Source organism: Microtus ochrogaster, linkage group LG5 (genome assembly GCF_000317375.1).
Source record: "Microtus ochrogaster isolate Prairie Vole_2 linkage group LG5, MicOch1.0, whole genome shotgun sequence".
NCBI classification, from domain to species: domain Eukaryota; kingdom Metazoa; phylum Chordata; class Mammalia; order Rodentia; family Cricetidae; genus Microtus; species Microtus ochrogaster.
The window spans coordinates 46,700,942-46,719,058 of NC_022031.1; the positions used below are offsets into that span (position 1 = coordinate 46,700,942).

An 18,117-nucleotide genomic window follows, 5' to 3' on the forward strand; every position below is an offset into this window, starting at 1 on the left:
CTGCTTCTCCAAGCCTGTTCTGCAGAGAACAGCAGATTGACTTGCCGTCACCACACCAAGTATGCGATGACCAGCCTGTATGTGACTTCAGATAAACCACGCTCATTCACCACAGAAGAATAGCCGCCACCTTCCACGCACACTCACCAGAAAGACCACAGGAGGCCCACCAATCAAAGCCATAGCCGTGGAGAGCTTTCGTTTGTTGCCTCCACTATAGTTGCTGGCGTATTTCTCTCCGTACTTCACAAGGCCCAGTTTGCGAATGGCCCATTCACCAACCTAGAGAGATAGAGAGCACTTTGATTTCTGTTGGGTTCAGTACCGTCAATCATGCTTTCTTACAATCATGCAGGAAAGTTCTCTTGTTGGGCAGGACTCAAGTCTCAGGTACCTCTGAAGACCCAGAGGAGGGAGAAGAGGTTCATGTGGTGGGACCTGCACTCGCTCCCTGCACCCTACCCTGTATATGCCTTCCCTCCCCCATCCCCCATCAGGAGAGAGACTGAAGCATGAGCAAGGACGCAGTCTCGGGTTGCCGTCATGTGTAAAGAAGCTGTGAGATACAAGGTGTCAAAAGAGTCAGGTCTGGCTTTCTGGCTCCCACAATACCTTGCCAACTTCTTTTTCTGGGACTCCCCTCAAGAGGGCAAAGAACTCCACGTGCTCTCTCCCAGTCAGCAGCTCAGTGATAGCATCAAACTGAGGGCAGTAGCCCATGTTCTGATGTACTTCGTGGATGTTGGATAAGATGCTGGAAAGGAAGACAGAACCAGTCAAGTTTTAAGTCTTCAGAGATACTCCAATGAGACAATCTGGCCTGGCATTCCTAAAAGAAGTGTGCTTGTACAAAACAACCCTAGACTGGCTTCTCAAGTTTGTGAGAAGAGCCTTGCTGTCCCCAGGATGCCAGCTCTTCTAGAAGTAAGGGTCCTGTCTCTACCCTGAATAGGTCTTGTTGGCTCATGAGTACTTCAACTTGCAGGCTTGATCAGTTTCAAAACAAGTCTTATGTTGCAGAATGATCTTTTTGTACACTTTGAAGATTTGTCACTTGAACTGGTTTAATAAAAAGCTGGATGGCCAAGAGCTAGGTAAAACTTTCAGGGCAGAGAGGATTCTGGGAAGAAGGGCAGAAACAAAGTCACCATCCAGATGGAGAGGAAGCAGCATGGGGTAAAACCACGAAATAAAAAGTAGATTGATAAAAATAAGTTAATTATGTTTTAAGAGTTAGTTAACAGCAAGCATAAGCTATTGGCCAAATTTCTGTAATTTAATAGTAAGTCTCAGTGTGGTGATTTGGGACCTGGCAGGATAGACAGAACAATCTGCCTACAAGTCTATGCAACTGTAGTACAGTCTTTGCCAACAACCCCGGTCACACCTATCTGGAACTTTAGCACTAAGACTCCATCCCACGCTTGACTCTGTGGTCTGGCCGTATGTACCAAGCACCCTTAAAAGACTAAACTCTAGTCTTTGTCACGACCATGGGATACCAAGCAAGGCCCAGAGATGCTGGGTATGAGCTCTCCACCTTCTGTTCCTCAATCATTGATTCAGCCATAACATTCATGTTCCAAACATTCTGATTCCACTAAATACACAGTGTGGACTGCCATTTGCTTCTCTATTTGCTTATTATAGACCCTCTACCACATAACAACAGGAAAAAAAATACACATACAGATAATTTACTTATACCTGTGGGGATGACCTCTAGGTTCTATAAAGTCAGTCAAGCTAACAGCTGCTATAATCTGAAAATTTGGGCTTCCATACCCCAGTTTGATGGTTGCCTTTCAGCCACTTCCAGACAGCCACAAACTTGACACATAGGCACAGTCCTCTCTGCTTATCTAATACTCTTGGGTCAGCCTTCTCGAGACTTATAACCAAGGTACTCCATGGTCACTGTGCCTGGCTCTTAGAGCTATCCTGCGCAAACCAGATGTCTAATCAGTAGCTGAGCTAAACCTAAGAATATGCCAATCATTGTCATGTCTTCACATTCCAGGAACCTGGAGCTAGAGCAAGACTGGGGAATCATCACTCTTCCAAGAATTTCTATCCTTTTCAGGCTCCTTTAGATTGCTAATTAAAAAAAAATCAGCAAGAGATGGGAGGAGATGGCTAAGTTTATTACATTCCTGACTCTACAGTGATACTGAATGACAATAAGACTCAGTTATTATTGCATAATTCCATGAATTTACTAAAAAAAAAAAAGCATAGATCTGTTCACTCAAAACAAGTAAATTATATGTCTGTAAATTATACCAACATGAAGTGTTAGGGAAGAGTAAAACTGAGGAGATATAAAAATAGTGCTTATCTCTAGGTGGTGAGTTACAGGTGATTCTGAGCTTCTGACCTAAGAAATGTGAATGTTTTTACTAACTAGAGTACTAGAATAGGCAGAATCCAACAGCATATTTTTTTTTCTTAAAGCTGAATACAGTCATCTGCTCCTCTTCTCACCTGTTTTTGTTAAGCAGAGCGTCCCCTCTGGTCACAGTGGTATCTCCAGTCAGCATCTTGAACGTTGATGACTTCCCAGCACCGTTAACGCCCAGGAGTCCAAAGCACTGAAAAGCAAGACGAGGTGAATGGCTTGAAGTACGTCTAAATCTCAGCCTGAATGGCCTGATAAAAGAGCCTCCTGGGCTTGGATCTGATTTGCTATTGATCCCAAAGCATCTGTCTTAAGAACCAATGAGAAGTTAAATATTCAGATACCAGTGTGCGTGCGTGCGTGTGTGCATGTGTGTGTGCGTGTGTATTTGGAGAAAGAACAAGGGTGGAGGAGAGAACATGTTTATGTATGCACCATGTTGAATGTGGTACATTTACAATAACTGAGTCAATCTGTGAAGAACAGTAGAGAAAGCCACTGGTCACAACTCACCACCTACCAACTACCATAAAAACATAAAAAAAAACCTAAAAAATTATGAAAGAATAAAACTATTTTTTACCCATGTTTGAACTTTACTCTCTCAATGGATCCCCTAAAGCACGCTGTGCGTGATTTTTTTATACCGCCTGCGAGCATCCAAAAATTGGCCTATTTTGACCCAAGAGGTTCTCATTCTGTCCATGACTGACTATTTCTCACAGACACAAATAAAGAAACCTTTAAAAGTCATTTTATATAGTCAAAGACTGCTGTTGTTGGATTTGGTACATACAGTCTGAATTAACAGAGACGAAGCACAATGCAGACACAGTGCATTTACCTCGCCAGGAGGAATTCCAACGCAAATCCTGTCAACGGCCGGCTTCCGCTTCCGTCTATAGATCTGCAAGTGACACAACACATAAATCCATGGATCTCAGTGACTCAGGACTCTCTCCTACAACTGTGGGCAAGGGGGCTCTAGCCCACACCCGTCACCAAACACAGCTCATCTAATGACTATGCCACACAGTGCATGTGCCAGAGCCTTGCTCTGCCTCTGCAACAGTGGCTTTTAACTGACTCTAAAATTCAAAATGGAATTTCTTTTTATTTCTAACATGAGTCTCCAAAAATAAAACAGTGATACATTTTAAAATTAAATTATATAAGGTAGAAATATATATATGATAAAATGTCTCAAATACAATAAAGCAAAATTTAAGGGTTATGGTATTTGGAAAGGGATGAAGAAGGCCTTATTTTTCTGAGCAATGGAGGTAGAGCTGCTTTCTGAGCCATAAAACTCAAAATCAACCATTTATTCTCTGCACCTTGGATAGACACACAATGTTAGTATGTTTTAATAACTATCATAAATGTAAATATGCAAAATAAATAAATCCGAGAGTGGGAATTGCATTATAGACATATTCTCAGTAGGATTTTTTTTAATTAAGAAATCTCCATGGTGTATTTTAAATAGAATCGACAAAGTCTGGTGTAGATACAAATTTGGGGAAGCATATTTTTTAAATTAAGCACGTCAGCAAAATGTTAGTCAGCAGATGAAGTGGAGAAAACTGGAAACAAGCTGTCTGCGTTCATACTCGTGACCTCACCTTGGTCAGCTCCTTGATTTCCAGGATGTCATTCTGTCCTCCGCCATCCAGAATTCTCTGTCTCTCCCGTCTCACGTCCTCGTCCTCATCGTTCAGAGGAGGAAGCTTCGCCTTTACAGGTCTTAGAAGAAACATTTTTAAGAAAAAAGAAATCAAACTTATCAGCTGCTTTCCAAGGTAAAATTCCTGTCTCTAAAAGCAGTATTATCAAGCCCACTTGCCGCCCTTGCCAGGGTCTACGGGGCTGGGAGCTGAGGATGCTCACAACAGGAGAATCCATTTAACTGTGTGAGCACAGCTCAGTGTAGTCACCCAGGACACGGTCCCCCTTGCCCTTCCATCCAGTTACTCCAAGATGCGGAGAAAAAGCTCACCTGGGCCTGATGAAGAACCTGTACTGGATCAGGACAGTAATGAGGAAGAAAACCACCCCTTCCACGGCCATGGCAAAAAGGTTTCGTCCTACCAAGTCCCAAGAGAGCGGAGACACAAAGCGATTCTCCCCTGTGAGACACAATGCGGACATCTGGTCAGAGGGGAGATATCAGAATCACACATGGCCCTACTTCCTGTTTCTGAGGCAGATTCCCTTTGAGTGTTCCTAGAATAGTGATCTGCACAGAGGTGTGCTTGAGCTGTGGGTGGCTTTCGTTGTTTTTCATTTAACTTAGTAAATTGTATGCTTATCCTGAGAGGCTAGTTTAGTGTAAACATTTTTTAAACTCTTGAAAAATTAAAGGACTACCTTTTATATTAAAAAGACAAACAGGAGGGAAAAAGAAAAGAAAGGGAGGGGATGGACAGAGAGAGAAAGAGAGAGGGAGAGAGACCTTCCTCGATGGTTTTGGGGTCAAATTCAAGTAATTTTCTAGAAACATCAATGGCCACCACCCATGCACCATGACAAGAGTGGCTACTTTTGAGATTTCATTTGGAAAACTACAGAACAAGATGGAGTCAGTCAGACTCTCAGAGCCAATTTGCATTAGATCTGTAACTCTATCAGGATTGCTTAGATTTCCGTTTTAATGAGTCATGACTCCCCCCCCCCAAAAAAAAAAACCAATCATGTCTAATAAGGTCAATAATCCTGACTAATTCTTGGAGTCAGATTTTTTTTTAGTTCTAAGTTTTAAAAAGTAACAACTATTAGAAAACGCATTCTAAAGATGCCCACTTCTGCAGCATTTAATGTAACCTAGTGACTCGTTAGCAGGTATAGGAAAAATATCCCTGAATTCTTCATATGTCTTTCATTGCTAAAATGAAAAAGTCCCTCTTCTAAGTTTCTTAAGTAGCATGTCCCATCTAACCAAATTAACCAGCAAATGAATAATAATCACAGAAGAGTAGGAGATATTTTAACAATTATAAAAATAGAAAAGAACTTCAATAAGTATCTCTTTACAAATATGTGAAACACAATATATGAGCATACACCTACAGGCCTCTGGTTTTTGTAGAATCAAAGGGTAGTCTTCCTTTTTGATTCTCTGGCCTTATCTAATTGGTGCAGCTATGGCTTGCTTTTCCCAGGGATTTGACAAACTGATTTGTGGCATCAGGTATTAGTTTCAACAAACACCAAAGTTGGGTTGGGTTTTTTTTTTTTTCCATTTAAGTCAATGTTATCAGAAGCACAGATAAACGGCTGTATGACGAGACTCCTAACAGACCAGCTGTGCTCGTATCAGCCTTTGAGGGGTATTAGGGGACAGACAACTCGTACCCAAGCCCACCCTCTTCCTAAAGCAGCCATCAGACTGTGAGGCCCTTGGAAACTGCAACCTCCATTAAAGCTGGCCTTGCAGCTACTGCCTCACTCACCAAACCTCTCCAGGGCGTCAGCCATGGCCTGGTTTTTCACCATGTCAATGAGCCCTCGTCCCAGGCAAAAATGTGGGAAGATCAGGAACACAGACTTCAGGATGTCATTGATGTTATTCAGCTTCTGAAGATGAAAAGGTGGAGAGAGAAACATACATCATTCATAGCCTAAGCCTGAGATACAGTTGTGAAGAAAAGCATCCAGTTCCCTGGACCTTTGAATTCAGATACCAAGAAGCAGCAACAGGCATTTTCTTCAGAAAACCTGAAGAGATGCCAAATATGTGAAAGAAAACAAACATTTAACTTTGGGTTATTTTTAATCAGACACAAATCCACAACAAAACATTAGCTTAGCATTGTAAAAGCAAACCATTCATATCAAGGTCAATATTTGAGTTTCGGTATTTTGTTGAAATTTCAAAAACATCTTCTCAGTTACATCAGAATGTACCATGACCCCATAAGACATGGTTGGTTGGATATCAAGCCATGGGAACTAAACATCAAGCCACCGGAGTTGGAGAGGCGGCTCAGTGGTTACAGAGGAGCAGGGTTCAGTTCCCTGCACCCACAGAAGAGCTCAAAACCGGCTCTAACTAGTTACAGAGGATCCAACCCTTTTGTCTGGCCTCTTCGGGCACTATACACATATGGTGTACAGACATACACGCAGGCCAAACATCCATACTCATAAAATAAAAAGAGGAAAAAAAAATCCAGCAGTTGGGTAAGTTGTTATTTGCTGGATGTGTGGGGCTAGGGCATGGAGGATGCAAATGTCAAACATCTGTCTCACTAAGAGAAAAGGAGCTTTGAAATGATGGCATAACCAAATGTGTGTTACACTGAAGGAAGAACTGGGGTTCTGACAGTACAGAGAAAGAAAGCGGACACCCACTAGGGCAAATGAGGAAAGTTTCACAGTGGAGTTAAATCTTGGAGGTACGGCAGACACTCCCAGGTCCTGGGATAGAAGAAGGTCATTTCAAGGCAGGAATACAGTGGTTTAAGGGGAAACTCAGCTGAAATTACTGAGCACCAGGAGGGGATGTGGTATAGTGTCTGGCCAACAAGGGCTGTGCACCCACAAAAGGCACTGTGTGCTGAGCTAAGGTCTCAGAGCAAAAGCAATAGCCTTCTTTGTGAGATCTGAAACTGGAAGGGTGCAGATGAATAAGGAAATAAACAGCAAAGCATCTAGGATGGCATCAAGAAAGGCATCAGAGATGATGAGCAACTGCAGAGATGCCATCAAGTCTAGCAGGGGTGACAAGAGAAACGGGATCTAATGGGAAAGACTCTAACAGTGTGTCTAATGTGTGGTATCTATAGATAATTTAAATGGAGCCATCCATGAGGCACTGAGAACTGGAGTTCCAGGGAACTATCAAAGCACAGATCAGAGAGATAAAAACAAGATACTGCACTGGGGATAAAAACTTAAAAGACTGAATGGCATCACCCAGAAATGGTATCTAAATAAGAAAGCAAGGACAGACTGTTCAGTCTTTTCCAAAGTGACCCTGAAGGAGAAATAATAATAATCATCATCATCATCATCAAAGAAAACAGAAAAGACCAGAGAAATACAAGGCACAGCAGGACAGAAACAGAGTTATATAAACCAGAGAAGAGGCAGAAGCTGCAAAGGCAGAGTGATCAGTGGTTTCAGGGTTACAGGTGACAAGTGGAATAACAAGAGGTAGGGGATAACCACTGTCCTCTGGCACCGGAGCCCTGCGTGCGGCACTCACATTGTTGGTAAAAAGCTCCAGTACGAAAGTGGCCACACTGCCATTGATGCCGATGAAAAGGTTCACACTGGTGAGGACCACATAGGCCGTGCTGGGGATCTTGAACACAAAGGAGGCTGGGTACATGAGAGGCGTGATCGACCACCTGGTAAGGCACAAACATAAGCATCCATTGGAGTCTTCCGCCTTTCCTCTAGCAGTGGGTACCACATGCCTCGCCCACTTGGAGAATGGTCACCCAGAACTGCCTTACCCATACAGCAAAAGCAGAAGGGCTAGGACAGGCAGGTTGGTGGAGGACACATAGGACTTCTGCTGGAAGCAGATGAAGATGATAATGACCAATGTAGCAGGAACCACATAATTGCACTAGAAGAAAAAAAATAAGAAAATAAAGTTGACCCCTAAGTCACATCCCAAGTCCTCAACATCACCGGACAAGAAAGGACAAATAAACATGTTGGAGAATAACTCTGAATTAATGAAGCCACATAAACTATTAATCAAAATTCCGGACAATACAGTTTGACAAGCATTTTACCCTTGGCTGGTTTTATAAACTGCATGCCCTTTCTGTCTCTCCTACAGCTAAGCCAAGGTGTCACGCTCAGTAAACTTACTGAAGGATGGATTCTCAGGCAGAGTCATTTCAATTTCACAGGAAGCAAATGAGCTTCCATTATTCTACCCAGGGAAGATTGTGTTGGTTTCATCATTAATGCTATATTATGGTCTGCCCAAGTTCAATCTCACATGTAATCTATTTGTGAGATAAGCACTCATAACATGAATGTCAAAATTGTTTCATCACACTGAGAGTAATTTTACAGTCTGTCTTGACAGTGCTTTAAGCATTAAAATGAAGAAATAAAGACTTGACCCAGGGACAATTATGAAAATTCATAGCTCACACACACACACACACACACACACACACACACACACACACACACAGACGGGGGAGGGGAGAAGAAGGGGCACATGCAGGGAGGTAACAGGGTTGGCAGATAATAGAAGGGCAGCTCCAGACTGCCTTAGTCTCACCCTACTTAATGTGCTTATCAACAACTCAAGACATGCTTGCAGCAGATTCTAGATTGTTGGGCGGGGAGGGACAGAAAACATGTGTGTATACAAGTGATGTCCTGAGGTCAAGGACTTGCCCTTTCATCTCTGAATGACCCCTACCAGGCACAGCCAGGCACCTTCAGACCTGTAATGAGCACTCAGGACATTTGAAAAGAATGAACAGCTGGATCGAGACAAAAGAAAGCAAATGAATGCCGAGGAGATGCAGTCTACCAGTGTTTTAAAAAAAAAAATTCAGATTTGAAACAGTTGATACTATGCATTAGCATCGGGATGAACGAGATCTTAATTTACAATAATTCATACTAAATAGGTTTCAGTTCATTACGAAGTTGAAATAAGTCAGTGCTGCTTCTAAGTGCCATACTTCGAGCTGCACTAAAAGCATGATATAAAGATTAGCTCTAGACTATGTTATAAAGATTAGCTTTCCATAGACTCATAACCATTCAGACCATGGCCTGAACACAGGCTAATTCTGGGCTTTGCTTTTCAGAAGGAATATTAATAAATGGAGCACAGCCATGGAAGGGCAATCAGATCAGAAGAGTGACAGGTCACAGACACTTGATGTAATTAGCATAAGCAACCTCATCATCTCCATTATCATCACTCATATCTGTACAGCATCCTAGAGATCATGTGTGTTCTCATATACCATCTTGTCTGCGAGAAAAAAATTGTTAAATGAGAGTTGTCTTCAAGTATCTGGGGAAGCATTTGTTGGGAAAAGAATTCGATCTGCTCTGGGTAGCTTAGAATTAATGAGGGCCATGGGGGACTATAGATCAAGATCATTTACCAATAATTGGAACGTCAGGGTTCTATGAAGTCCTTCATATTGATCCAAACAAAAACAATATAGTATAGCCAATACAAAAATATACTGCAATGGATGGACAAGATGCTGACATAATTTATGGAGTTTTTAGTGGCAAGTGGCTTCCCTAGTAAGGTGAAAAACATTCTGACTCTAGGCGAAAACCTTTCAGGTAAGCTGGAGGCACTGGCTTGGGTTTTAATAAAGGTCCTTTAGTTCTAGTCTAGTTTCTAGAGAGTGCTGGCTGGCCTTCTGTCAACTTGACACAGGCTGGAGTCATCTCAAAGGAGGGAACCTGAACTGAGAAAACACCTCTGTAAGATCTAGCTGTAGGGCATTTTCTTAATTAGTGATTGATGGGGGAGGGGCCAGCCCATTGCAGCAGTGACCATCCCGGGACGGGTGGTCCTGGGTTCTATAAGAAAGCAGGCCCAACATTAATCAGTGCCTTGCTATGGCCTCTGCATCAGCTGCTGCCTCCAGGTTCTGGTCCTGTGTGAGTTCCTGTCCTGACTTTCCTTGATGGAAGTGTAAGCCATAAACCCTTTCTTCCCCAAGTTGCTTTGGTCCTAGCGTTTCATCAGCAATAGTAACTCTGACTAAGATGAAGGGTTATTTACGTATGCAAGTATCTGCACGCATGTGTGCAGACAGCCACAGAGACCAGAAAAGGGTATCAAATCCCCTGGAGCCTGATGTGGTGGAGGGAAGTAAACTCGGGTTCTCTGTAAGACCAGTAAATGCTCTTTTGAGAGAGAGAGAGAGAGAGAGAGAGAGAGAGAGAGAGAGAGAGAGAGAGAGAGAGAGAGAGAGCGAGCACCCAACGTTTTCACATAAGAAATGTGAGTAGTCACAGTGGTCAGATGGTCACATGATGTACAGTTAGTTTATATATTTGGTGTCCTGGAAGCATTCAGCGGCCTCTCCCTTTTCCTATTTTATATAATTTTAGACTAAATGGGACACTCCCTGGTGTTAGTGACAGGCTGTTTTTTTCTTTATCCCCATGAGTCTACAGTCCCCATCGAGATTCAGACAGAGATGGACAGTCTTGTGTCCTCACCATATCCCAGACGAAATTGGAGAGCCAGTAGATGACGGGCTTCACCCCGCTGATGAACTGCAGGTGTTTCGCTTTGCTGACCCGCTCCTGAATCAGGAACACAACAAAGCTGGCTGGGACAAAGGACATCGCAAAGATGACACAAATAGACACAAGGACGTCAACAGATGTGGTCATCCTAGAAAGGAAGAGGTGGTAAAGATCAGAGGGACCTTTGATGCAGCTGGGGACACGGAAAACAACTAGACATAAACACAACCAAAGTGCGGCAGGGCGGCAGGATAAACATATGCTCAGCAAACATTCTGTCTCAGGGTTCCGTCTAATTATTTTCACATAACATTTTAAAAAAAAAACAATTCAAATGTAAAACTGGTTTCAATGGTGTAAAATGAGTCTACTCCCCTAATGAAACTACAGAGCAAAGTATGGATGTGGTCTAATGATATCCACTTCTCTCCCATTTCTAACCTTACAGAAAGGAGTTGGAAACTTCCATATATAAAGAAGTTAGTGTGGCTTAAGAATTGTTTCAAATGAGCAAGCAATCTTACTGGGAAGCTACTCATACAAGTTTGTCATAGGGCAATAAATAAGCAGAAAAACAACAGGATGCATATATCAGACTACACATATAAAGTCACATGTATCAAACCATACAAAAAGGCCGTTATACCGAGTCTCGTAAAAATTAATATTCTACAGTCGTTATTCACTAATGTCCCCTACTTATGAGAGGGGAATCTAGCATGGTGATTACCAGTACTCCGTCCTGGGTGCTGACTTTACCAATTTATACAAATAACCGCATTTAATATTACATACCTAGAAACTTAACACTAAATTAAAATCCAGATTCCTTCACTTCAAAGACTCTACTAACCTTAAAATTTATGCACATGTACAGGAGTGTGCACACACATGTATATGTGCCACTTTTACACACACATTTCTGGAAACAAGCCATTAAATGCACGTTTCACTAATTTTTTTTAAAAAAATGAATTTTCAAGCAAATGAAATATTTAAAAGTTAATCAGAATTGTATTAACAATTTTCAATTCACTTTATGTGACTTCATCAAATGTGATGGTTTTCACAGATCTGGCCTTCCTTCTTCAAGTCAAGAAACACTGGCAGGCAATCACTTTCTGCCCAGACCCTGGATCAACCCAGGCTTCTATAATACAGTTATCTCCAGCTGTTACAACCAGCTTTCCCCGGCGCATGACCCCTTCCCACCTGCACACCCAACCCTTTCAGAACACTTACAGAGCCACCTCGGAGAGCTGCTGCTTGGTGAGGTTCAGCGGATGGTTGAAGGCAGTGATCCCGTACTGGCTTGGATTCTCTCCCTCCTGTAGGTTGGCCCGGAGAATGGCATTGTTGATGACATTCAGGAAGGAACTGATGGCATGCCAGCCCTTGTTATTGAACCACACCTGAAGGGAAACAGACTAACTTCAAGGTGATGCCGCCAAACCGTGCTCCCAGAAGTGCGTGAGCACACAAAACATGCATTGACACTTCAGAAAGGAATTCCAGCTAGCTGTGTACCAAACAAAAAGCATTACAGGCGCAGGATCCACTGACCACTGGCAGCATGGTTAGTATGTATAGATCTTACACTTTCAACCAGTTCCTCACATAACATTAGAGGTCGCCATGGTTACTGTCTTCCTGCTACCTAGGAACTGACACTTAAACAGGTTAAGTAACTTAAGGCAAAGGTCACATCAGTTCACATGGTAAAGTTTGGTGGCAGAAGAAATTCTCTTAGTCACTACACTGTCACTGGTAAAGTTAACATCTGCTCCTTTCTGCCACAACTGTCCCTAGCGACTCGACCATGGGATTTCCTGGAAGAGAGGACCGTTGTTTATTAAGAAGTTGGCAGCACACAGGCAATGTCATACCTTGACGTTGTTTTTGGTATCCAGTCCCGTCATGAACCTTCCCAAACTGCTGAGAAAACGATCTGCAGAACTGTCCTGTAAACAAGAGAATCTTGCCTCAGTGGTGTTTGTTTGCACAGTTAGGGGGCGATAGTGAGCAATGAGCTAGCTGTACGTAGACCAAGACACCCACCATGTCATTGAAATTATATCTAAAGTCATTATTACATACACAGTTCCTGAGAACAAGTAACCAGATCCACAGCACTAAAGTTGCCATGATATGACCTCATGAAAGAATCACAAAATAATATAATAATAATTTTAAGAAGCCTGTAACTTAAATCCTTAAATCCCCAAGATTCTGGGGCTGGAGAGATGGATCAAAGGTTAAGAGCATAGTCTGTTCTTCCTGAGGACTCAGGTTCAATTCCCAGCACCCAAATCTGGGCTCACAACCATCTGTAACACCAGTCCCAAGGGAGTCAATGCCCTCTTCTGGCCTCTGTGGGCACTGGGCATATACACAGCACAAAGGCATACACATAAGCAATTCACCCACACACATGAGTAAAAATAAAATACTACATTTCCAAGATTCTTCAGAGTCTCTTGGCACCACCCCAGAACTAAAACCCACATTCCATGAAGATGCATCCCATGGCTTAAAGGAGAGCTGTGTACTTGTGGTGGGTTGAAAGAGAATGGTCCCCAAAGGGAGGGACACTATTCGGAGATGTGGATTTGTTAAAATAGGTGTAGCCTTGTTGGAGGAAGTGTATCAAGTAGGGTTAGGCTTTGAGCTCTTCTATGCTCAAGCTATGCCCAGTGTCACAGTTTGCTTCCTGTTGCCTGCAGATCAAGATGTAGACTCTCAGCTGCTTCTCCAGTACCATGTCTGCCTGCATGCCACTACCACATTGTACCATGATGATAGTGGACTAAACCTCTGAAAATGTAAGCCGCCGCAAGTAAATGCTTTTCCTTTATAATTGTTGCTGTGGTCATGGTGTCTCTTCACAGCAACAGAAACCCTAAATGAGACAGTGTTCTAGAGCCAGCACTGTTGTCCAAGATCCCAGAATCCACCTCACTTGACCATTTCAACTCTCATTTCAACTTGGGAAACCTGATATAGGGAAAAATGAATGTGGGCTTAACAGATCTTAAAGACCAGCCTAAAAAATAAATAATTCATTCACTTTTTCCTATTTCCTGTTTTAGGAAAATGTTTGAAACCCAATTAATTTACCAACTGGATAACTCCATCAAATTGGCTGTTATAAGAGTTTTTAATCTCTCAGTTCAAATTTAACCTACACTTTCAGAAGTGTGTGTGTGTGTGTGTGTGTGTGTGTGTGTGGTCTGTCTGAAATTGCTTTGTATACAGCATGTTCAGAACACTGAGTCCCTGCCACTCCTCCCATGCCCCAGCACTTCAAGCCCTATTTTCCTGACATGTTTCAGGATAGATTCTGTACCTTGGTCAGCTTCAAGAGTTTCTTCACTTGCTTGATAGCATCATTGACTTCTCGACTCGGAGGAAGGGCTTGAGAATTACTGGCACCCAGGGAAAACCCACCATACCTAAAAGAAAGGCTTGCCATTAAAACCCAGGCAGTGAGCCCAAGCCATTACTCCGTAGCAGATACTACAGCAGACAAGGTTCTATGAGAGCCCTATCTTATTCAAACTAAGATGAAAACTTGGCTAAGGACAGTTCATGCTGCCTCCTCTTGTGAACTGGAGCCATCTACATTCTCAAGATTACTGCCCAGAAGGGAGGGCTGGGAGCTAATGGCATGGAGTAATGCATCCACGTCAGAGACAGGAAGTCAGGGCTAGTGGTGATGGGCACAGCCCTGAACGTCAGGTAGGGACTACAGACAGGCCTTGACTTCCCCAGCATGGGAACCACTATGTGGGCGTGGGACTGCTCTGCCCAGAGTTCCAGGGGCCCTAAACCCTGGAGAAAGGGCAGAGAGGAAAACTGGAACTTGGGAACAGAGCCTTTGAGGTTTCTGGAGCAGCAGCACAGGCTACTCATTTCCCCCACACTGCACAGCTGATGTCAAGAATGCTTCATTCCCCTCACATGCTCCTTAAAAACCCAGAGAGAGAAACAGGTGGAAATCATGGCTTGCGTGCCTTTCATTCCTGCCAAGACCTTGTGTCATATGAAAGGCCTGAAGGTTTTTCCTTGAGTTCCTAGGCACTGTTGGGAATTTGTTTGGTTTTCCCCTATGACATTGTACTTTCTTAAGTCTCCAGAGGCCTGTGAGAGATTTCTGAATCTCCTCAAGGAAAGTACCGTGTCAAATATTTCCAAGGCTTCTGCAGTGGTGTACCATGAATACTGCTGCGCAATTCACAGTGTACTACAATGCAGCCTGTAGCCTCGTGTGTCCCACAGCTGGCAGCACCTTAGTGCCGCCCCCAACACCCACGTGTGTGCGCAGCACCTTAGTGCCTCCTCCGTGGTGAGGTCACACCCAAGGTGTGCACATGCAAACAATCCCCCAATCTACAGCCTTGTCTACATCAAAATCACTCTCCTGAGACTCACAGTGACAGGGAAAATGGAAAATCGGGGTTGACTTACCTAAACTCATTCACCCAGATCTTATTCTTTAAGCTGCAGAAAGAAAAGACAGACCAAAAATCAGGTCCAGAAAGAGCAGATAATACTGATGATGCCGAGGTAATCATCTACCCGAGGACAAGTACAGAGACAGGAACTATCTACAACCAGGGCTGCAGTACTGCACCCATGTCGGGAGGGTCACTCTCAGCATGTCCTTCCGACTGTCTCAGAAACCTTACCCATATGGTAATCACACAGCAAATTCAACAAATTTAAAATCCACCACACAGGCAGACATTGTGGCTCGTGCTTTTAATCCCAGTACTCAGGGGGCAGAGACAGGTGGATCTATACACCTTGGTCTATACAGAGAGTTCTAGGCCAACTAAGACTACACAGTGAAACACTGTCTAAAATAGAGAGAGTTCCAGGCCAGTGAAGACTACATAATGAAACCTTGTCTAAAATTAATTAATGAATTTCAGTTGTAAATCCCAAGTGGAGGGAGAGGTTCCAGCTCTGGGAAATCTACTCACATTCTAGCATACCCTTGTCATTTACAGTCACTTCCAACAGGGACATGCCCCCTGACCACACTGATGGGAAGGGAACACATTTTCTGAGCACTAACCAAACACTGGGCCCTATGCGGTCATGTCCCAGGAATCTACAGGTCTCTTGAAAGGCTCCATCGGTACGAAAAGCGACTGAGTCTACCCTGATCTTGCTTCAGAACACCTCGTGTTTATGGAGCCACCCATGTGAGAAGGCCTAAAGCTCTTTGCTTATGTCACTTCATTGAGGCCCCCACAACAAACTTAATGCAATACTAACGTCCCATTTTACAAGAACAATGGGCTGAAGCTGGTCAAGCAGCTGCTGAGGGTCAGAATTCAAATCTGAGTCCACATTTAATTTATTTTCATTCTAGAGCAGCCGGCCTCTCAGTTGAACGTTTAAGACTCACAATACCCCGTGCACCGTCATGTCTCGATGCAATGTGCCAAATTTCCCACAGAGCCAGAATCTTCCATTTCCCTACTGCTCAGGTCTACATCTGTGGGCTTTAATGTCTCCCCTCAGCGATGCTAGAGAGCGAGCCAGGTCTCAACAGGAGATACCTTTTGGCTATGATCTGCACGTACGTCTTCACCAGGTAGTCGGAAATGTTCCTTCCCGTCAGATTCTGAAGGATGTCGGCAGTGTTTTGCTTTCTCTGTTATTACATGGAAACCGAGCTCAGAAAACAGACGACAGCCAAAGGGACCCCAGGGCCCAGGCTAGACCCTCAGCCACCCACCACCAAGACCTGGCCCATTCTGCCATCAGCACTTGTCCCTCACTTATGCCAAGCCAAAATTATCCCCGGGAAGTATTCTAGATACCTAGATGGGATTCTCCATTCCACCAGAATATTTAGGCAACAGCATTATAAACTGCCCAGTGAATTCTTTTGTATGTGAGCATTATATTGGTGACTGGATCAGGTGATTTTAGGGTGGCAAGTGAGATTTAAGTTTGTACACCCACTAAAAAAATCACCTATTCCCCACCCTCCAGCCTAGATTGTGGATTCTGATGAAATAGCAGAGAGATAAGACTATCCTGAAATTTTCAGAAAAAAAAAAAAAGAAATCAAAAACAAAAAACTCAGATCTCCTTTCAAAACTCAGAGTCCCAATGAAGGTAAGAGTTGATAAGATACACCTAAGTTTTGTGGTCCACTTCCTTATTCTGAAGTTTAAAAAAAAAAAACTGTCCCAAGAGTAAACACAGCCACCAGCTCAGCTGTGACAGAACCAGGATAGGAAGTGGGGGTCGGTGAGAGCGGTATGACAGGCACTGGCACAGTGTAGTTCAAACCCCTCTCCCAAATCCCACTCGTCTCTCTCAGGTAAGAGCAAGGCTGCAATCTCCCTAGCATCCCATCACCCATTCCTATCGCCTCATAAATGCTACCAGCCCCACCCTGAGCCACTTCTCAGTCATACTGACAGGGACTCACCTGAGGAGGTGGCAGCCCCCCTGCCCCTGGGGGACACACAGGCAGCATCTTCTTGATTTTGTCACTGCTACACTGGCAGGTGGGTGAGGGGTTCTTCATCGTCCAGTTGCCATATTGGAAAAGGTCCATGATGGTCTGGGGAACTGGGGCAGTGGTCCAATCCTCCTCCCCCACCAAGCAAGGGGTATCTCTGTAAAAGGGGACACCAAGAGTTGTAGGCTTCCCTGAAAGGGGCCTGACTTCCCCAGATCCCTTTAGAACACAGGTTTGCTCTTTAGTAAGGGCCCATGTGCCCAGGCCATACCATTTGAAAGAGACTAGGACTTCATTCTATTTGCTCTGAGGGTAGCCTGGGAGGCTGGGCATCACAGAAGGCATGGGGAAATACAACATAAACAGGCTCCAGATGCTCAGAGAGTGAATGCTGTTCAATCCAACTATCCAACATCTGTTGACACAGCACACATGAAGGGTCCACTACGTGCTACACAGAGTTCTGCATCTCTGATAGTCTGGTGTAAGCAATCTAAACCCTCCGCTTTCATGGATTCTGAATGCCTAGACAACAAGTCTAATTTAACACAGCCCCAAATAAAGCAGAAACGGCAAGAGAGTATTTGAAGAGAACAGAGCACTGAAGCTAAAGATCAAAAAAAAAAAAAAAAACAGGAAAAAATGCCAGCCAAAACACAAACAATAAGCTGGTAAAAGAATTGGAATGATGAGCTGGTAAGATGGCTCGGTGGGTAAAGGTGCCTACAGCTAAACCTGAGTTCAATCCCTAGGTCCCATGTGGCAGAAGTTTCGCTCTGCCTTCTACACATGTGCCATGACACACATGCACACACACACTAAAATAAGTAGACATAATTTTAAAAAGAATTGGTGAGGAAGAACATTCCAAGCAGAAGTCATGGGAAGTCAGGCACAATGGCCCTGTGAAGAAATGAGTCTTAGTCGGGAGGTGGTGGCGCACGCCTGTAATCCCAGCACTCGGGAGGCAGAGGCAGGCGGATCTCTGTGAGTTCGAGGCCAGCCTGGTCTACAAAGGGAG

The 18,117-nt window shown here is 43.7% G+C and overlaps 1 protein-coding gene across 2 annotated transcripts in view; it reads right to left on the reverse strand.

Annotated features, from left to right (window-relative positions):
* Window positions 1-18,117, reverse strand: part of Abca1 (ATP binding cassette subfamily A member 1) — a 117,325-nt gene that overhangs the window by 6,258 nt on the left and 92,950 nt on the right. For both annotated transcript variants that reach the window (XM_026786592.1, XM_005362190.3), the window contains exons 31-46: window positions 17,064-17,253; window positions 16,180-16,274; window positions 15,077-15,109; window positions 13,956-14,061; window positions 12,496-12,570; window positions 11,852-12,021; window positions 10,580-10,757; window positions 7,861-7,976; window positions 7,608-7,752; window positions 5,851-5,974; window positions 4,398-4,527; window positions 4,024-4,144; window positions 3,243-3,305; window positions 2,485-2,591; window positions 613-754; window positions 148-282 (exon numbers count right to left, since the gene is read on the reverse strand). In XM_026786592.1, coding sequence (XP_026642393.1) covers window positions 148-282; window positions 613-754; window positions 2,485-2,591; window positions 3,243-3,305; window positions 4,024-4,144; window positions 4,398-4,527; window positions 5,851-5,974; window positions 7,608-7,752; window positions 7,861-7,976; window positions 10,580-10,757; window positions 11,852-12,021; window positions 12,496-12,570; window positions 13,956-14,061; window positions 15,077-15,109; window positions 16,180-16,274; window positions 17,064-17,253 — 1,930 coding nt within the window. The remainder of the gene's footprint in view (window positions 1-147; window positions 283-612; window positions 755-2,484; window positions 2,592-3,242; window positions 3,306-4,023; window positions 4,145-4,397; window positions 4,528-5,850; window positions 5,975-7,607; window positions 7,753-7,860; window positions 7,977-10,579; window positions 10,758-11,851; window positions 12,022-12,495; window positions 12,571-13,955; window positions 14,062-15,076; window positions 15,110-16,179; window positions 16,275-17,063; window positions 17,254-18,117) is intronic.